We start from the raw sequence: 22,042 nt of genomic DNA on the forward strand, positions 1-22,042 counted from the left end.
ACGACCAAATCGGTACCCGAAAGATTCAAACAACGACATTTTGGTACCTGACTATTGTTATTGACAAAATGGTACCTGAATGTTTTAAAAATTTTGCCAAGCGTGTCCCCGTGCTTGCCGGACCATAGTTCCAGTGAGTACGATGCTTATGTGTACACCGGTTTTTGCTGACAAGAGAATTTTATTTTGAGTTGGAATTTATAATTAAAAATATCATTAGCCTACATGGAAATTAACCTAATTCAATTTAGGAATTTGCCCCAATTTAATTTTGCCCTAAAACCCAATTTTGCTCTCTTCGTTCACTCATAGTATAGGATCCAAATCTGGAAGATGCAAGCAACTAGGGCTCGTAGAAAAGCTGCAACCATGAGAAAGCACTCATTGATTCAAGCCTTCGACGTGGATGGTGGTTCTGGAATTATGAGTAAAACCTACGATGGGTATTGCTTTTGTCCCCTTCCAGTGGTTCTATTGAAGTCGAAGACAAGTAGCAACCTTGATAGATGGTTTCTACGTTGCCCTATGTGGAAGGTAAGCTTAGAATGTTGATGGATACATGACAAAATAATGCAATCTTCTTGGGGTTGTTTTCTCCACTTATTGATAAACCCATTTGTAGGGTTTATCTTGTATTGATTTTAGGGGATTTTATCACCTTTTACCCACATTTATTCAATGAAATAGCATGGTTTCATGATTGTCTCCTAATTTCTGCTTAAGTGTGAAAACATGCTTTTTAGATCCTTAATTGGTTGATCTTAACTCACCTTTGATTCCACTAGATGCCTTGATGTGTGTGTTAGTGATTTTAGGTTGAAAAGGCTAGGAATGGATCAAAGGAATGAAGAGAAAAGCATGCAAGGTGGAGTAATCATAGAAAAACAAGGATTTGGGATGAGATCAACGACGCGCACACACAACAGACGCGCACGCGTGAAACGATGAGGTCGCAAGGCGACGCGTATGTGCACATGACGCGTACGCATGGATGGAAGTTTGTCAAGCGACGCGTACGCGTGACGTGCGAGTACGCGTCGGTTTTCGCACGTAACTCACTTAAAGTGAATCCACTGGGGGCGAATTCTGGGCTTCCCAGGCCCAAATCCAACTCACTTCTAATGCTATTTAACCCAAGGAATGAAGGGGAATCATATGTCTAGTCACATTAGTTTAGTTTAGTTTACTTTTGGAGGGAAAGTTAGTTTTAGAGGGAGAAGCTCTCACTTCTCTCTAGAATTAGGATTAGGTTAGATCTAGATTAGAATTTCTTAGATCTAGGTTAATTTCATGCTTTGATTCACTTTTCCTTTTGTAATTCTTCTTTTACATCTCCTTTCTCTAGTTTAGCATTTAATTCTTGTAATTCTCTACTTTTATGTTGATGCACTTTTGTTTCTTCTATTTCTCTTTTAATGCAATTTATGATTCATGTTCCTTTATTGTTGAATTGTTTAATTCCTTTTACTTTCCTTTTATGCCTTCCATGTGTTTGATAAAATGCTTGGTTGGATTTTAGTATAGATTTTGCTTCTCTTGGCCTAGGTAGAGTGATTAGTGACTCTTGAGTTATCTAATTCCTTTGTTGATTGATAATTAGAAGTTGCTAATTGATTTAAATGCCACTAAAGCTAGTCTTTCCTTTTGGAGTTGGCTAGGACTTGTGGACTCAAGTTAATTCATCCACTTGACTTTTCTCCATGGTTAGAGGTTAACTAAGTGGGAGCAATGGACAATTCTCATTACAATTGAGGAGGATAACTAGGATAGGACTTTTAGTTCTCATACCTTGTAAAGAGCTTTGTTAGTTGTTAGTTTATTTTCATTGCCATTTACATTTCATGTCTCTTATCTTAAAAACCCCAAAACATACCTCATGGCCAATAACAAGACACTTTATCGTAATTCCTAGGGAGAACGACCCGAGGTTTGAATAATTTGGTTATTAATTTAGGGGTTCGTTACTTGTGACAAACAAATATTTGTATGAAATGATTATTGTTGGTTTAGAAACTATATTGCAACGAGATTTCATTTGTGAATTCTTTACCATCAAAATTCCAGTCATCAAAATAGCGCCGTTACCGGGGAGTTGCAATGGTGTTGTGTTATTAGTTATTGTATATATGTGAATATTGTGAATAGCTTGATTTTTGGAGTGCTTGTTAGTTTTTGCTAGCTTTAGGACTTTGTTTCATTATTTATTATTAGCTTTTGTTTCTTATTTTCTCTTTCCATTATGAATTCTCACTTTAGCTATGAGTTTGGTTCTAACTATGTTATAGGAAATGAGGACTACAATGAGGATGTGCATCAAGGATGGGACAATCAAAGGTGGGAGGAGCCATATGCATATGATCAATCTTCATGGCAACAACCTCCACCAATAGACTATGGACAAGAGCCATTCTTTAATGCATATCAATCCGATGGCTATGGTGAATCTCCTTGTGACTTTCAAGAACCACCACCATATGCCTATGAGCCATATCCTCAATATAATCCTCAACCACACTCACAAGCCCCTTTTCATCAACCACCGCCATATGACCTTGACCCATATCCACCATACCAACCACCTTTTGAGCCATATGGGCCATACATGGAACCACCATTCTAATATCAATACTCCCAAGAACCACCTCAATATACACCACCATACCCTTACCAAGAAGAACCACCTTCCTACTATGAACCCTTTCTCCAAGACAATGAACCCTCTTATCCACCCCAATCCTCAATGGATGAAACCCTTGGCCTTATACTTCAAGGATAAGGAGAAATGCAAAGGGAGACACTAGAATTTGTAGCTACCTTGACTGAGGTAGTAAGCCAATTAGCCTCCCAATACTTGAGTACTCAAAGCACTCCCATGGTCACATGTGGAGAATCAATTGAAGAGCATAGCATGAAGGAGAGATTGGAAACTCCGGTGGAGAAGGAGGAATACTATGTAGTGTTAGAACAATTGGAGGAGCCTATGATCATTGAAGAAAAGGAAGAAGTGGTTGAAGACCTAGGAGATGCGAAACCTCCATGGGAAGCTAAAATCATAGAGAATTCCTATAAGAAGATTGAATTTGATGTTGAGGAGGAGAGTGCACAACCTCCAAAAAAATTCTTGAATGAAGACTTGGAAGGAATGGAGCAAAAATAGAGTTCCCTTGGAGATGAAGATCACGCATCCAATCTTCTTGGTGGTGAATCCTTTGAACTTGAAGAACCTTCTCCCAATGAGATAGAAAGCAATGTGGAGGTAGATTTCTCTCAACCTTCCATTTATGATTTGAGTGATGGAGAAGAGTTAGACGAAATTGTTGAACAAAGGATTGAAATGGAAGTAGTACATGAAGAGGTGGAGGTTGACAAGGAAGACTACAAGCAAGTAGAGCTTGTAAGGATATTGGAGATGCCTTCCCCCAAGCCACCACCGTCTATTCTCTCATTCAAGTGGGTAAACCTCTTGTCTCTAAGCTTCATTATCCCACTTAAGTATGGTTTGCTTAAGACGGATGGTCAACTTAGAAATATTTGTGGCTTTAAGAGCAAGAGGGAGATGGTTATGGTGACATGTTCAAAGCTTAATAGCAAGGGTTGGTATAGAGCTAGATTGCTTGGGTTTAGGAGGATGTTTGGTTGCTTAAATGAGAATTCTAAAGTCATGCCACCCGCATGGGCTAATAATGATTAACTTCAAGATGGGTGTGAAAATAAAGTATGGGATCCCGGATCGCAGAAGGAGAATCAATTTTGGGAGCCCCAAGCTTGTGAAGAACTCCATCAAGATTTAGTGTAACAAATAAGGAATCTTGGGGCACAATGGAGGACCAAGCATTGGTGGATGTTCAAAGATACCTTCAAGCACAAGCCACCTTGAGAGGAGCTCCCCATAAGTCCAATTTAAGAATAATAAACAAAAGTGCTAGGTGGGAGACAACCCACCATGGTAAAATCTTTTCATTTTTTCTTTTGTACATATTGGTAGTTAGTTTAATTTCATGTTTTATTTATTTGTTGAGTTTAGTTGGTAGTTTGGTAGGTTAAATAAGGTTTTATGGTGTTTCGGTAGCTGTTCGGAGGTTGGACTGATTGGTTTGGTGCAAAAACATGAAAAATTTTGAAAAACATAGCACCATCCACGCGTACGCGTACCCCACACGTAGGCGTGCATCAAGCGTTTTCGACCATCCATGCGTACGCGTCAGGCACGCGTACGCGTGGATTGAAAAATTCCACCCCCAAGCTAAAAACCTGAGAGTTGCGTGTGCACTGCGCGAACACTGTGCCTCTCTGGGGCACGAAATTGTGATCCCTATTAATGGCTCCAAAAACTTGGTGCTCTAATCTTACTTCATAATTTATCACAACTTCGATACAACTAACCAGCAAGTGCACTGGGTTGTCCAAGTAATAAAACCTTACGTGAGTAAGGGTCGATCCCACGGAGATTGTTGGTATGAAGCAAGCTATGGTCATCTTGTAAATCTCAGTCAGGCGAATATTAAATGGTTATGGAGTTTTCGAATAATAATAGTAAATAAACAGAAAATAAAGATAGAAATACTTATGTAATTCATTGGTGAGAATTTCAGATAAGCGTATAGAGATGCTTTCGTTCCTCTGAACCTCTGCTTTTCTGCTGTCTTTATCCAACCAGTCCTACTCCTTTCCATGGCAAGATTTATATAGGGCATCACCGTTGTCAATGGCTACATCCCATCCTCTCTGAGAAAAAGGTCCAAATGTTCTGTCATAGCACGACTAATCATCTGAGGCTCTCGATCATACTGGAATAGGATTCAGCCTCCTTTTGCGTCTGTCAATATGCCCAGCACTCGCGAGTTTGAAATTTGTCACAGCCATCCCTTCCCAGATCCTACTCGGAATACCACAGACAAGGTTTAGACTTTCCGGGTCTCAGGAATGGCCATCCATGGGTTCTAACTTATACCACCAAGATTCTAATATCTCGGACTCGGTCCTCTGTATTAGATATCTAAGAGATACTCATTCTAGCTTGTTTGCATGTAGAACGGAAGTGTTTGTCAGGTGATGTGTATTTTCGGAAAATGAATTCCAAACACACAAATCTAACCGGCAAGTGCACCGGGTCGCATCAAGTAATAAAAACTCACGGGAGTGAGGTCGATCCCACAGGGATTGAAGGATTGAGCAATTTTAGTTTAGTGGTTGCTTTAGTCAAGCGAATCAAGATTTGGTTGAGTGATTTGTGATTAACAGACTTTAAATTGCATGGAAAGTAAAGGGAATGGGTAAATTGCATGAAATTAAAGAGAACAGAAAATAAAGTACTGAATCTTAAAGAACAAGAAATTAAATGGCAGAAACTTAGAACGCAAGAAATGTAAATTGCAGAATCTTAAAGTGCAAGAAATGTAAATGGCTTGAATTGTAAAGGGAATTAGGAAGTGGATTTGCAAAATTTAAACAAGGAAAAGTAAAATTGCAACAAGCAGGGAAGTAAAAGATGGATTTAATTGCAATAGATCTCAAACAGAAAATGTAAATCGCTTGAAGAAGCGTTCAACAGAGAAATAAAAAGGGAATTTCAGATCTCAGGACCCAAGAGACTAGATAACCAAGTCTAGATCTCAATGCCTTCCTAGATCCAATCCAGAAATCAATTGCAAGAGAATTTAAAGATCAAGCAGTAGAAGAAGCAAAACCAAATGCAAATTCCAAAAGTTGCAGTAAAGTGAGACAGAGAGATCTCAAGGTGAGATTGAGACAGAATTTCCTCAATTCTTCAACCCAAGATCCAAGACAAATGTAATTCAAATTGAAAACAAGAAAACTAAGAAGAAGAGAATTCAATTCTCCTCTCCGAAACTCATAAACTCAAAAAATTCCAAAACCAAAAGCTCTCAGCAAAACTAAAACGGAAAGTTCTCCAAAAAAACTCCCCTGAGAACTTAAATCCTAAGCTATTTATACACTTTCTTCAAATGGTCTTCAAGCCTTGAATTGGGCCTTTGTTCTTGATGGAATTGGGTTGATAAAGGCCTTGGTTGATTGCTCTTGGAGTTGGAGAAAGATCCATTGTGAACCGGGTTGAAAAACATAAAAGCTTGAGTAAAAGTTTGAGTAAAAGTTTGAGGTCAAACTTTTACTCAAACTTTTTATACCAGATGGCTTCACCTTGCTGCTACCAACGTTTGAGCCAAAGTTTGAGGTCAAACTTTTGCTCAAACGTTGGCCCCCTTGTAAATGTGTGTTGCGCCAACGTTTGAGCAAAAGTTTGACCTCAAACGTTGGCGCAAGCTTTTTCCTCCAGGGTATTGATTTTGTGATGCCAACGTTTGCCAAAAAGTTTGAGGCAAACGTTGGCTCAAGCTTTTCTCCCAAAAGTTTGAGCTAAAGTTTGAGGTCAAACTTTTGCTCAAGCTTTTTTCCGAAAAGTTTGAGCTAAAGTTTGAGGTCAAACTTTTGCTCAAGCTTTTTTTCCTCTGGAGTGTTTTCAACTCTTTTAAAAGTTTGAGCTAAAGTTTGAGGCAAACTTTTGCTCAAACTTTTTGTTCTCTCTTGCTCCTAGCCATTCCTTCTTTCTTCAACCTTCTTCAAAACTCTTTTCACCTATCATCAATCAACCAAACACATCAAAGCTTTGCTTAAAATCATGAGTTTGTTATTCTTTCAAAATATATGACAATTATAGCATAAAATCTCATGAAATTGCATTAATTCATACATGGTTGATTGAATCAAAGGAAACATGGAAATCTACCCAATTGGCTTGCTTATGGCTCAAGAAAGTGCATAAATCAATCGAAAACAAAAGAAAAAGGCTAGTGAAACTAGGCTAAGATGACTCGTCATCACAACACCAAACTTAAAGCTTGCTTGTCCCCAAGCATGAAAAGAATTATTGAGAAGAAAGAATGAAATGGAAGAGGATATTCATGCTAGCAGAGTATTATTGGTAGTTCATGGGGTTTGCTGTGGATATGTAAACACTCACTTATTATTGACTTTTAGGCCTAGAAAGTCTCCTTCAAGCATCAAGCAACACACTGCTATGACCTCTCATTATTCCTTTGTCCTTGACTATTATTATTTTTTTTTCTAAAAGCTTTAGTTCAGTGTCATGTGTAACAAGTTCTTTTCTTTCTTTATACTTGACACATTATTCACTATAGACACTTGGCTCACATTCCTTCTTAAAACATTGATGCCCAGCACCTCTTTGGGTTACTAAATGCCTTGTAGTTAGGTTGCTCTTGATAGTGGACTTTCAGCTGATGATCCCGGGTTAGTTAACCCAAGTCACCAAGTGTTGATGCACTCCAAAGAACTTAATAATCCAAGCAGATCCTAGTACAAAGACACCACAGGCATATATTCTAAGGTTCAAGCTATTGGTGTCTAGCTTTGTTTCTTTTTTTCTTTTATTCTATTGCCCATTTTTGGCTTTTTCTTTTCTCTGTTTGTTTTTTTTTCTTTTTAACCAAGGACTTTTATTTGATTGAGATTCATAGACAGTAGGCCACTTTCTACTTAGAAGGAGACATCCTAGTTCTCTTATTCACTAAAAGTGAGCTATCATACAATCACACATACATACCACCACTTACTTTTATTGTACTTCTATCTAACAGAGAACTATCTCACTTCACATTCAAATATTTCTTTTATTGAATTAAGAATGCAGGGGACAAAGCATGCTTTTTGTTAAGTGAAAGTAAACACACAAGCACACACTTAGACTAGCTTACTTATTTTAAGAGTGATTCTACTTGTACTAGATGAACACTTTAGCAAGACACAAGTCAAAGCATTTGTCAATAGCAAGAGTTAAGTATAGATACAACCTATTGATTTGCAGTTTCTTTGTCCTTCTTTCTGCTGTGCCCTTTTGAGTTATGATGCATAGTATCTTCAAATGGTGGTGAATTCCCTGCATAATTCTCAAAAGTTGCTTGCTTCTCAAGCCCTTAGGTGACTGGTTAGTATGCATGAATTGAGTGTGGCTTTTGGATTTAATTTGGTGTGGGAACACCAAACTTAATTCCTTGCCACTTCTCTTGATACAACAGGTTAACTCTATGCAAAATCTTGTGTCCTTGCTAAAGGTTATGGAGTTAAGACTAAAGAGCAGTTAAGTGGTTGAATAATCTGTTTGATTGCTTGGAGCTAGCATTATGCAGGAAGTTAGAATGTGCTTTTAGATGAGGTTTTGGTGGAACACCAAACTTAGAATCCTTGCAATGCATATCAATTATTCAACATTTTTATTGAAAAGGTTATGAAAAGAAAACTACCTCAGGTTGGGTTGCCTCCCAACAAGCGCTCTTTTAATGTCACTAGCTTGACATTGGGGCTTTCTTTTATGGTGGTTGATGATTGTAGTGCCTCAACTTGTCTCCCGTGACTGCGATCCTCCTCTTTGTTCCTTGGTGTTCAATTTCAGCATGCTCTAATGAGAGTATATTGCTGACAGTGTAGTAATCATCAGTCTGTTGGCTTGCTCCTAGTTGTTGATAAATCAATTGCACTTTATCACCTTTGGAAAGCCCTTCTGTTGGAATCTTTCTGTTCTTCCAACCTCTTTTTGTTTTGTTTCTGTGTTTCTTCCTTTCTTTTGTTGATCTTTCTTCTCTGGCCGTAGGCTTACTTTGGAGATCTCTCTTCTTAGTGGCTAATATTCCAATATCCTCTTGAACTTCTTCATCCTTCTGCACAATCTTTTGCCTTGGGATGTTGTTGTGAATCACCTTGTTACTTTCTTCCTTTAACTGTGATTCTTCCTTGTCGAGTTCCATATAGTCTTTTTTCTCATCACTGAATTGCGCTTCTGGTAATACTTTCAGAGTGACACTCTTATCATTCATTCTGAGAGTTAATTCTCCTTGCTTTACGTCTATGATAGCCCTGGCAGTGGCCAAGAACGGTCTCCCAAGTATGATGGAGTCACTTTCATCCTCATCTGAATCTAGAACCACAAAATCTGCAGGGTATATAAATTTATCCACCTTGACTAGAAGATTTTCAATTACACCCCTGGAGTATACCATTGACTTATCTACCAGCTCTAGAGACATCTGTACCGGTTTAACTTCCTCTATACGCAGCTTTTTCACCAAAGAGGCGGGAATTAAGTTAATACTTGCTCCTAGATCGCACATTGCCTTAGTGATGGTTAATTCCCCAACGGTGCAAGGCAGCAAAAAGCTCCCAGGGTCTTCAAGCTTAGGAGGAAGCCCTTTTTGAATCAAAGCCCTACATTCTTCGGTGAGCAGTATGGTCTCTTTCTCATTCCAACTTATTTTCTTGTTGATAAGCTCCTTCATGAACTTGGCATATAGGGGCATCTGCTCCAGTGCCTCAGCCAAGGGAATATTTATCTCCAACTTCTTGAAAGTCTTAAGGAACTTGTGAAATTGTTGGTCCTTTGCCTCCTTGTTGAATCTCTGGGGATATGGCAGTGGAGGTACAAAGGTCTTCTCTGCTTGTTGCTTTTGATTCTTGATTGGCTCTTCAACTGCTTCATTCCTTTTTTTGGAATTTTTGATTGTTCCTCCTTTACTTGAGTTTGCTTTGAAGCTTGCTTGCTTGCCATTGCATCATCATCATTGGCTTCCTCTGTGTGTGTTGGCTGTTCCTCTTCTATTGGTCTTTTGCTGCTCTCTACTTGCTTCTTTGTAGTGTCATTGTTCCTCATCAATGTTCTCCCACTCCTTAATTGTATTGCCTTGAATTCTTCCTTAGGATTTGGGATTGTGTCACTCGGCAGTGAGCTTGAAGGTCTCTCAACAAAAATCTGTTTGGAGATTTGCCCAATTTGCCTCTCTAGGCTCTTCATGGAGGCTTCATGATTCTTGGTTGTCATTTCTTGGTGTTTCCACATTTTGTCTTTCAAGGTTTCCAAGTTGGTGAGTCTTTGAGATTCAGGTGATGCTTGTGGTGGGTTGTGAGATGTTGATGGTGGATGGTAGGCATTTTGGTTGGTGGGTTGGTTATTAGATTGGTAATGGTTGGGGTTGGGGTAGTTGTTTTGAGGTTTTCTGTAGGGATTTTGGTTAGTTTGCTGCTGGTTGTGGTTTTGGTTGTTTCTTGAAGTGTTTTGGTTTGAGTTCCTCTGCCATGGTTGTTGGTTTTGGGTGTGATTATCTCCCCATCTGAGGCTTGGGTGGTTCTTCCAGGATGGATTGTATATCACCATACACTTCATTTGGTCTTTGGTTGTGCATGTACTGGACTTGTTCTTGCTGCTGCTCCTCTTGAGTTTCTTCATTTTGCCCCCATGTGGATGATGGTTGGCTTGTGTTAACTGCTGCAACTTGGAGGCTATCAATCCTCTTGGCCATTTGCTCAAATTGTTGTTGAATTTGCTGCTGCATCATCTTGTTTTGAGCCAAGATTGAGTCCACTCCTTCTAGCTCCATTACTCCTCTCCTTTGTGATGGTTGGCAATTTCTTTGATGAGCAAAGAAATATTGATTGTTGGCCACCATGTCAATAAGATCTTGAGCTTCTTCTGCTGTTTTCATCAGTTGCAATGATCCTCCAGCTGAGTGGTCAAGTGATTTTTGAGCCTTTAGAGTGAGTCCTTCATAGAAGTTCTGTAGCTTGTCCCACTCAGTGAACATTTCTGGTGGACATTTCCTCAGCAGAGCCTTGTATCTCTCCCATGCTTCATACAGATTTTCAGCATCCAATTGCGTGAATGTTTGCACCTCAGTCTTCAGCCTGATAACTCTTTGAGGTGGATAGAATTTGGCTAGAAATTTAATCACCAAGTCATCCCTACTAGTGATGCTTCCTTGGGGAAAAGTTTCAAGCCATTGTGCGGCCTTGTCCCTTAATGAGAACGAGAACAGTAGAAGCTTGTAAGTTTCAGGATTCACGCCATTGGACTTGACAGTGTCACAAATCCTTAAGAAGGTAGATAGATGTTGATTTGGATCCTCCAATGGTCCTCCCCCAAACGAGCAATTGTTTTGGACCAATGTAATGAGTTGTGGCTTCAGTTCAAAGTTATTTGCATTGACATTAGGGGTGAGAATGCTGCTTCCACAATGTCTAGCATTTGCAAAGGTATAGGAGGCTAATACTCTCCTCTGCTGTGGGTTATTGTTAACCCCTCCTCCTGGATTAGATGGATCTCCTTCCATCTCGTGATATTCTTCCTCAGGTTCTTCCTCTCCAACAATATTTTTCCCTCTTTCAGCTCTTCTTAGCCTTCTAAGAGTTCTCTGGTCAGTTTCAGATAAAATAGGAGTGGTTCTCCCTGTACCTGACATACAAACAAAACAAAAGAAACACCACCAGTAACACTTCGATCTGTTGCCAGAATGAAGTTTGGTTAGCTTAAGCAAAATTTCAAACAGTTAGTGTGTTAGTCCAAAAATAAAAGAAAATGCTTAATCTAGATTACCACCTCACTTAATCATTGTCAATCTATTTCAATCCCCGGCAACGGCGCCAAAAACTTGATGTGTATTTTCGGAAAATGAATTCCAAACACACAAATCTAACCGGCAAGTGCACCGGGTCGCATCAAGTAATAAAAACTCACGGGAGTGAGGTCGATCCCACAGGGATTGAAGGATTGAGCAATTTTTGTTTAGTGGTTGATTTAGTCAAGCGAATCAAGATTTGGTTGAGTGATTTGTGATTAATAGACTTTAAATTGCATGGAAAGTAAAGGGAATGGGTAAATTGCATGAAATTAAAGAGAACAGAAAATAAAGTACTGAATCTTAAAGAACAAGAAATTAAATGGCAGAAACTTAGAACGCAAGAAATGTAAATTACAGAATCTTAAAGTACAAGAAATGTAAATGGCTTGAATTGTAAAGGGAATTAGGAAGTGGATTTGCAGAATTTAAACAAGGAAAAGTAAAATTGCAACAAGCACGGAAGTAAAAGATGGATTTAATTGCAATAGATCTCAAACAGAAAATGTAAATCGCTTGAAGAAGCGTTCAACAGAGAAATAAAAAGGGAATTTCAGATCTCAGGACCCAAGAGACTAGATAACCAAGTCTAGATCTCAATGCCTTCCTAGATCCAATCCAGAAATCAATTGCAAGAGAATTTAAAGATCAAGCAGTAGAAGAAGCAAAACCAAATGCAAATTCCAAAAGTTGCAGTAAAGTGAGACAGAGAGATCTCAAGGTGAGATTGAGACAGAATTTCCTCAATTCTTCAACCCAAGATCCAAGACAAATGTAATTGAAATTGAAAACAAGAAAACTAAGAAGAAGAGAATTCAATTCTCCTCTCCGAAACTCATAAACTCAAAAAATTCCAAAACCAAAAGCTCTCAGCAAAACTAAAACGGAAAGTTCTCCAAAAAAACTCCCCTGAGAACTTAAATCCTAAGCTATTTATACACTTTCTTCAAATGGTCTTCAAGCCTTGAATTGGGCCTTTGTTCTTGATGGAATTGGGTTGATAAAGGCCTTGGTTGATTGCTCTTGGAGTTGGAGAAAGATCCATTGTGAACCGGGTTGAAAAACATAAAAGCTTGAGTAAAAGTTTGAGTAAAAGTTTGAGGTCAAACTTTTACTCAAACTTTTTATACCAGATGGCTTCACCTTGCTGCTACCAACGTTTGAGCCAAAGTGTGAGGTCAAACTTTTGCTCAAACGTTGGCCCCCTTGTAAATGTGTGTTGCGCCAACGTTTGAGCAAAAGTTTGACCTCAAACGTTGGCGCAAGCTTTTTCCTCCAGGGTATTGATTTTGTGATGCCAACGTTTGCCAAAAAGTTTGAGGCAAACGTTGGCTCAAGCTTTTCTCCCAAAAGTTTGAGCTAAAGTTTGAGGTCAAACTTTTGCTCAAGCTTTTTTTCCTCTAGAGTGTTTTCAACTCTTTTAAAAGTTTGAGCTAAAGTTTGAGGCAAACTTTTGCTCAAACTTTTTGTTCTCTCTTGCTCCTAGCCATTCCTTCTTTCTTCAACCTTCTTCAAAACTCTTTTCACCTATTATCAATCAACCAAACACATCAAAGCTTTGCTTAAAATCATGACTTTGTTATTCTTTCATAATATATGACAATTATAGCATAAAATATAATGAAATTGCATTAATTCATACATGGTTGATTGAATCAAAGGAAACATGGAAATCTACCCAATTGGCTTGCTTATGGCTCAAGAAAGTGCATAAATCAATCAAAAACAAAAGAAAAAGGCTAGTGAAACTAGGCTAAGATGACTCGTCATCATCAGGCACGCGTTCATAAGTGAGAATGATGATGAGCGTCACATAATGATCACATTCATCATGTTCTTGGGTGCGAATGGATATCTTAGAAGCGGAATAAGTTGAATTGAATGTAAAACAGTAGTACATTGCATTAAATCATGAGGAACAGCAGAGCTGCACACCTTAATCTATGGAGTGCAGAAACTCTACCGTTGAAAATACATAAGTGATAATGGAGTTCATTGGTCTCGGCCCCAGAGGGGAACCGGAGTAACCAAGACTAAAAATAATCCGAAGATGTAAATACAATAGTAAAAAGTTCTATTTATACCAAAATAGCTACTAGGGTTTACAGAAGTATGTAATTGATGCATAAATCCACTTCCGGGGCCCACTTGGTGTGTGCTTGAGCTGAGCTTGAAGTTCACACGTGCAGAGGCTTCTTTTGGAGTTGAACGCCAAGTTGTAACGTGTTTTTGGCGTTCAACTCTGGTTTGTGACGTGTTTCTGGCATTTAACTCTAGACTGCAGCGTAAAACTGGCGTTCAACGCCCTTTTGCGTCGTCTAAACTTGAGCAAAGTATGGACTATTATATATTAAACTGGCGTTCAATGCCCTTTTGCGTCGTCTAAACTTGAGCAAAGTATGGACTATTATATATTACTGGAAAGCCCTGGATGTCTACTTTCCAACGCCATTGAGAGCGCGCCATTTGGAGTTCTGTAGCTCCAGAAAATCCACTTTGAGTGCAGGGAGGTCAGAATCCAACAGCATCAGCAGTCCTTCTTCAACCTCTGAATCTGATTTTTGCTCAAGTCCCTCAATTTCAGCCAGAAAATACCTGAAATCACAGAAAAATACACAAACTCATAGTAAAGTCCAGAAATGTGAATTTAACATAAAAACTAATAAAAACATCCCTAAAAGTAACTAGATCCTACTAAAAACATACTAAAAACAATACCAAAAAGCGTATAAATTATCCGCTCATCACAACACCAAACTTAAATTGTTGCTTGTCCCCAAGCAACTGAAAATCAAATAGGATAAAAAAAAGAAAATATACTATAAATTCCAAAATATCAATGAAACATAGCTCCAATCAGATGAGCGGGACTTGTAGCTTTTTTGCCTCTTGAATAGTTTTGGCATCTCACTTTATCCATTGAGGTTTAGAATGATTGGCATCTATAGGAACTTAGAGTTAAGATAGTGTTATTGATTCTCCTAGTTCAGTATGTTGATTCTTGAACACAGCTACTTTATGAGTCTTGGCCGTGGCCCTAAGCACTTTGTTTTCCAGTATTACCACCGGATACATAAATTCCACAGACACATAACTGGGTGAACCTTTTCAGATTGTGACTCAGCTTTGCTAAAGTCCCTAATTAGAGGTGTCCAGGGTTCTTAAGCACACTCTTCTTTTGCTTTGGACCTTGACTTTAACCGCTCAGTCTCAAGTTTTCACTTGACACCTTCACGCCACAAGCACATGGTTAGGGACAGCTTGGTTTAGCCGCTTAGGCCAGGATTTTATTCCTTTAGGCCGTACTATCCACTGATGCTCAAAGCCTTGGGATCCTTTTTATTTACCCTTGCCTTTTGGTTTTAAGGGTTATTGGCTTTTTGCTCTTGCCTTTTGGTTTTAAGAGCTTTTGGCTTTTTCTGCTTGCTTTTTCTTTTTCTAATTTTTTTTTGCCATTTTTTTTTCTTTTCTCTCTTTTTTTTTTCTGCAAGCTTTTGTATTCACTGCTTTTTCTTGCTTCAAGAATCAATTTTATGATTTTTCAGATTATCAAATAACATGTCTCCTTTTCATCATTCTTTCAAGAGCCAACATATTTAACATTCATAAACAACAACTTCAAAAGACATATGCACTGTTCAAGCATTCATTCAGAAAATAAAAAGTATTGTCACCACATCAATATAATTAAACTAAGTTCAAGGATAAATTCAAAACTCATGTACTTCTTGTTCTTTTGAATTAAAAACATTTTTCATTTAAGGGAGGTGATGGATTCATAGGACATTCATAACTTTAAGACAAAGTTATTAAATACTAATGATCATGTAATAAGACACTAACATAGATAAGCACTTAACATAAAGAAAATGAAAAATAGAAAATTTGAGAACAAGGAATGAGTCCACCTTAGTGATGGTGGCGTTTTCTTCTTGAGGGACCAATGATGTCCTTGAGCTCCTCTATGTCTCTTCCTTGTCTTTGTTGCTCCTCCCTCATTGCTCTTTGATCTTCTCTAATTTCATGGAGGATAATGGAGTGATCTTGATGTTCCACCCTTAATTGTCCCATGTTGGAACTTAATTCTCCTAGGGAGGTGTTGATTTTTTCCCAATAGTTTTGTGGAGGGAAGTGCATCCCTTGAGGCATTAGTGGTTATGAAAAAAAAAGTAATGCTTTTTCCACACCAAACTTAAAGTGTTTGCTCGTCCTCGAGCAAAAGAAGAAAGAAAGGATGAGAAGAAGGAGAGATGGAGGTGTGTTGATGGTAGGTGGGGTTTATGGGGAAGAGTGGATGGATGTGAGTGGAGGTAGGTGGGGATTCTGTGGGGTCCACAGATGCTGAGATGATCCTGTGGAGTCCACAGATCCTGAGGTGTCAAGGATTTGCATCCCTGCACCAATTAGGCATGTAAAACGCCTTTGCATGCAATTCTGGCCTTTAAACACTGAATTGATGCTTGTTCTGGGCATTCAGCGCCCAGATGCAGCATGTTTCTGGCGTTCAGCGCCAGATCCATGCTCTGTTCTGGCATTGAACGCCAGCCAGATGCTCCTTACTTGCGTTTAAACGCCAGTAAGTCCTTCCTCCATGGTGTGACTTTTCTTCTGCTGTTTTTGATTTTGTTTTTAATTTTTTTGTAGTTTTTGTGCCTCCACATGATCATAAACCTAATAAAACATGAAAGAACAATAAAAAATAAAATTAGATAAATAAAAATTGGGTTGCCTCCCAACAAGCGCTTCTTTAATGTCAATAGCTTGACAGTGGGCTCTCATGGAGCCACACAGGTGATCAGGTCAATTTTATAGACTCCCAACACCAAACTTAGAGTTTGGATATGGGAGTTCACCACCAAACTTAGAGTTTGGTTGTGGCCTCCCAACACCAAACTTAGAGTTTGACTGTGGGGGCTCTGGTTGACTCTGTACTGAGAGAAGCTTTTCATGCTTCCTCTCCATTGTTACAGAAAGAGATCCTTGAGTTTTAAACACAAGGTTATCCTCATTTAGTTGAAGGATTAATTCTCCTCTGTCTACATCAATCACAGCTCTTGCTGTGGCTAGGAAGGGTCTTCTAAGGATGATAGATTTATCCTCATCCTTCCCAGTATCTAGGATTATGAAATCAGCAGGGATGTAAAGGCCTTCAACCTTTACTAACATGTCCTCTATTTGTCCATAAACCTGTTTTCTGGAATTGTCTGCCATCTCTAATGAGATTCTAGAAGCTTGTACCTTAAAGATTCCCAGTTTCTCCATTACAGAGTGTAGCATGAGGTTTATTCCTGACCCCAGGTCACATAGAGCCTTCTCAAAGGTCATGGTGCCTATGGTACAAGGTATTAGGAACTTTCCAGGATCCTGTTTCTTCTGAGGCAATCTCAGTTGATCCAATGCATTTAGTTCATTGGTGAACATGGGAGGTTCATCTCCCCAAGTCTCATTACCAAATAAATTGGCATTCAGCTTCATGATTGCACCAAGGTACTTGGCAACTTGCTCTTCAGTGACATCCTCATTCTCTTCAGAAGAAGAATACTCATCAGAGCTCATGATGGGCATAAGGAGGTTCAATGGAATCTCTATGGTCTCTAAATGAGCCTCAGATTCCTTTGGTTCCTCAAAGGGAAACTCCTTGTTGATCATTGGACGTCCCAGGAGGTCTTACTCCTTGGGATTCACATCCTCCCCTTCCTCCTTGGATTCGGCCATGATGGTCATTTCAATGGCCTTGCACTCTCCTTTTGGATTTTCTTTTGTATTGCTTGGGAGAGTACTAGGAGGAGTTTCAGTGATTTTCTTACCCAGCTGGCCCACTTGTGCCTCCAAATTTCTAATGGAGGACCTTGTTTCATTCATAAAACTCACAGTGGCCTTAGATAGATCAGAGACTAAATTTGCTAAGCTAGATGGATTCTGCTCAGAATTATCTGTCTGTTGCTGAGTGGATGATGGAAAAGGTTTACTATTGTTAAACCTGTTTCTTCCACCATTAGTAAAGCCTTGTTGAGGCTTTTGTTGATCCTTCCATGAGAAATTTGGGTGATTTCTCCATGAGGGGTTATAGGTGTTCCTATAGGGTTCACCCATGTAATTCACCTCTGCTATTGTAGGGTTCTCAGGATCATAAGCTTCTTCCTCAGAAGATGCCTCTTGAGTACTGTTGGATGCAGCTTGCATTCTATTCAGACTCTGAGAAATCATATTGACTTGCTGAGTCAATATTTTATTCTGAGCCAATATAGCATTCAGAGTATCAATTTCAAGAACTCCCTTATTCTGAGGCGTCCCATTACTCACAGGATTCCTCTCAGAAGTGTACATAAACTGGTTATTAGCAACCATGTCAAAAAGTTCTTGAGCTTCTACAGGCATTTTCTTTAGGTGAATGGATCCACCTGCTGAAGTATCCAATGACATCTTAGCTAATTCAGATAGACCATCATAGAATATATCCAGGATGGTCCATTCTGAAAGCATGTCAGAAGGACACTTTTTGGTCAGTTGCTTGTATCTCTCCCAAGCTTCATAGAGGGATTCTCCTTCTTTCTGTCTGAAGGTATGAACATCCACTCTAAGCTTACTAAGCTTTTGAGGAGGAAAGAACTTGGCTAAGAAAGCCATGACCAGCTTATCCCAAGAGTTCAGGCTATCTTTAGGTTGAGAATCCAACCATATTCTAGTTTTATCTCTCACAGCAAAAGGAAAAAGCATGAGCCTGTAGACTTCAGGATCTACTCCATTAGTCTTAACAGTATCACATATTTGCAAGAATTCAGTTAAAAACTGAAAAGGATCTTCAGATGGAAGTCCATGAAACTTGCAGTTTTGTTGCATCAGAGAAACTAATTGAGGCTTAAGCTCAAAATTGTTTGCTCCAATGGTAGGGATGGAGATGCTTCTTCCATATAAATTGGAATTAGGTGCAGTAAAGTTACCAAGCATCCTCCTTGCATTATTATTATTTTCGGCTGCCATCTCCTCTTCCTTTTCAAAAATTTCTATAAGGTTGTCTCTGGATTGTTGTATTTTAGCTTCTCTTAGTTTTCTCTTCAGAGTCCTTTCAGGTTCAGGGTCTGCTTCAACAAGAATGTTCTTGTCCTTGCTCCTGCTCATGTGAAAAAGAAGAGGACTAAAGATACCGGGGATCCTCTTTACCACAGTATAGAGGTTCCCTTGTGTTAGTAGAAGAAAAGAAGAATAAGAATGTAGAAGATAAGAATTCGAACTCAGAGAAGAGGAAGGGGTTCGAATTTTTGGGTGAGGAGAAGTGTTAGTAGATGAATAAATAAATAGAAGGAGATGAGGGAGAGGGAATTTCAAAAATTAATTTTGAAAAAGAGTTAATGATTTTCGAAAATTAAGATAAAATTAAAGTTAAAATTAAAAATTGAAACAATTAATTAATTAAAAAGAATTTTTGAAAAAGAGAGAGGTATTTTCGAAAATTAGAGAGGGAAGAGTAGTTAGGTGGTTTTGAAAAAGATAAGAAACAAACAAAAAGTCAATTAGTTAGTTGAAAAAGATTTGAAAATCAATTTTGAAAAGATAAGAAGATAAGAAGTTAGAAAAGATATTTTAAAATCAAATTTTTGAAAAAGATATGATTTAAAAAAAAAGATATGATAGAAAGATATGATTAAAATTAGTTTTGAAAAAGATTTGAATTTTAAAATCAAAATTAATGACTTGACTCATAAGTAATCACAAGATATGATTCTAGAACTTAAAGTTTGAATCTTTCTTAACAAGAAAGTAACAAACTTGAAATTTTTGAATCAAAACATTAATTTTTGATAATATTTTCGAAAATTATAAGATAAAATTAAGAAAAAGATTTTTGAAAAATATTTTTAAAATTTTCAAAAATAAATAAGAAAAATGAAAAAGATTTGAAATTTTTTTTTTGAAAAAGATTTTGAAAAGATAAGATTTTTAAATTGAAAATTTGATTTGACTCATAAGAAACAACTAAATTTTAAAAAGTTTTGAAAAAGTCAACTCAAATTTTCGAAAATTTATGAGTGAAAAAAAAGGGAAAGATATTTTTTTGATTTTTGAATTTTTAATGATGAAAGAGAAAAACACAAAATTGACTCAATGCATGAAAATTTTGGATCAAAACATGTGATGCATGAAAGAACACTATGAATGTCAAGATGAACACCAAGAACACTTTGAAGATCAAGATGAACATCAAGACTTATTTTTGAAAATTTTTAATGAAAGAAAAATATGCAAGACACCAAACTTAGAAATCTTTAATGCTTAGACACTATGAATGCAAAGATGCACATGAAAAACAACAAAAGACACAAAAGAAGAAAACATCAAGATCAAACAAAAAGACTTACCAAGAACAACTTGAAGATCATGAAGAACACTATGAATGGATGAATTTTCGAAAGATGCATAAATTTTTAGAAAAAATGCAATTGACACTAAACTTAAAATTGACTCAAGACTCAAACAAACAACATAAAATATTTTTGATTTTTATGATTTTATTAAATTTTTTTGGATTTTTGTATATTTTTATTTTTTGAAAACATATAGGGAAAAGGAAACAATGAATTCATAGTCCTCAATCAAGATTCCAGGAATCATACCAGGTTAGTCTAAAGCTTGATGGCCAGCCAAACTTCAGCATACCATTTTGAAACTTTAGAATTCATTCTTAAAAATTTTTAAAACAATTTTCGAAAACAAAGGGAAACTTTTTTTGAAAGATTTTTTAAAACAAAAATTTTTTTTTGAAAATAAAATGAAAAGGAAAATTACCTAATCTGAGCAACAAGATGAACTGTCAGTTGTCCAAACTCGAACAATCCCCGGCAACGGCGCCAAAAACTTGGTGCTGTTGCCGGATCAAAAATTTGGCACTGATGTTACCGAACCAAAACTTGTCAAAAACTCAAATAATCCCCGGCAACGGCGCCAAAAACTTGGTGCACGAAATTGGGATCCCTGGTAATGGCTCCAAAAACTTGGTGCTCTAATCTTACTTCATAATTTGTCACAACTTCGATAAAACTAACCAGCAAGTGCACTGGGTCGTCCAAGTAATAAAACCTTAAGTGAGTAAGGGTCAATCCCACGGAGATTGTTGGTATGAAGCAAGCTATGGTCATCTTGTAAATCTCAGTCAGGGGGATATTAAATGGTTATGGAGTTTTCGAATAATAATAGTAAATAAACAGAAAATGAAGATAGAAATACTTATGTAATTCATTGGTGAGAATTTCAGATAAGCGTATAGAGATGCTTTCATTCCTCTGAACCTCTGCTTTCCTACTGTCTTCATCCAACCAGTCCTACTCCTTTCCATGGCAAGCTTTATATAGGGCATCACTGTTGTCAATGGCTACGTCCCATCCTCTCTGTGAAAAAGGTCCAAATGCTTTGTCATGGCACGGCTAATCATCTGAGGTTCTCGATCATACTGGAATAGGATTCACCCTCCTTTTGCGTCTGTCAATACGCCCAGCACTCGTGAGTTTGAAGTTTGTCACAGCCATCCCTTCCCAGATCCTACTCGGAATACCACAGACAAGGTTTAGACTTTCCGGATCTCAAGAATGGCCATCCATGGGTTCTAACTTATACCACGAAGATTCTAATATCTCGAACTCGGTCCTCTGTATTAGATATCTAAGAGATACTCATTCTAGCTTGTTTGCATGTAGAACGGAAGTGTTTGTCAGGCACGCATTCATCTGTGAGAATGATGATGAGCGTCACATAATCATCATATTCATCATGTTCTTGGGTGCGAATGGATATCTTAGAAGTAGAATAAGTTGAATTGAATATAAAACAGTAGTACTTTGCATTAAATCATGAGGAACAGCAGAGCTCCATACCTTAATCTATGGAGTGCAGAAACTCTACCGTTGAAAATACATAAGTGATAATGGAGTTCATTGGTCTCGGCCCCAGAGGGGAACCGGAGTAACCAAGACTAAAAATGATCCGAAGATGTAAATACAATAGTAAAAAGTCCTATTTATACTAAACTAGCTACTAGGGTTTACAGAAGTAGGTAATTGATGCATAAATCCACTTCTGGGGCCCACTTGGTGTGTGCTTGGGCTGAGCTTGAAGTTCAAACGTGCAGAGGCTTCTTTTGGAGTTGAACGCCAAGTTGTAACGTGTTTTTGGCGTTCAACTCTGGTTTGTGACGTGTTTCTGGCGTTTAACTCTAGACTACAGCGTAGAACTGGCGTTCAACGCCCTTTTGCGTCATCTAAACTTGGGCAAAGTATAGACTATTATATATTTCTGGAAAGCCCTAGATGTCTACTTTCCAACGCCGTTGAGAGCGTGCCATTTGGAGTTCTGTAGCTCCAGAGAATCCACTTTGAGTGCAGGGAATTCAGAATCCAACAGCTTCAGCAGTCCTTCTTCAACCTCTGAATCTGATTTTTGCTCAAGTCCCTCAATTTCAGCCAGAAAATACCTGAAATCACAGAAAAACACACAAACTCATAGTAAAGTCCAGAAATGTGAATTTAACATAAAAACTAATAAAAACATCCCTAAAAGTAACTAGATCCTACTAAAAACATACTAAAAACAATGCCAAAAAGCGTATAAATTATCCGCTCATCACTCTCGTGCAA

General features: G+C 38.0%; 1 protein-coding gene and 1 non-coding gene across 2 annotated transcripts in view; both read left to right on the forward strand.

Annotated features, from left to right (window-relative positions):
- The first annotated feature begins 333 nt into the window (after positions 1 to 333).
- LOC148567978 (uncharacterized) overlaps positions 334 to 22,042 on the forward strand; it is a 53,733-nt gene continuing 32,024 nt past the window's right edge. The window contains exon 1 of the mRNA XM_088483461.1: positions 334 to 534. Within this exon, the coding sequence (XP_088339587.1) occupies positions 334 to 534 (201 nt within the window). The remainder of the gene's footprint in view (positions 535 to 22,042) is intronic.
- On the forward strand, positions 17,895 to 18,002 carry LOC148567979 (small nucleolar RNA R71). The gene has a single exon (XR_015881722.1). It is a non-coding gene; the product is annotated as a small nucleolar RNA R71 (small nucleolar RNA).

Source organism: Arachis ipaensis, chromosome B4 (assembly GCF_059453495.1).
Source record: "Arachis ipaensis isolate K30076 ecotype BB chromosome B4, ASM5945349v1, whole genome shotgun sequence".
Classification (NCBI taxonomy): Eukaryota; Viridiplantae; Streptophyta; class Magnoliopsida; order Fabales; family Fabaceae; genus Arachis; species Arachis ipaensis.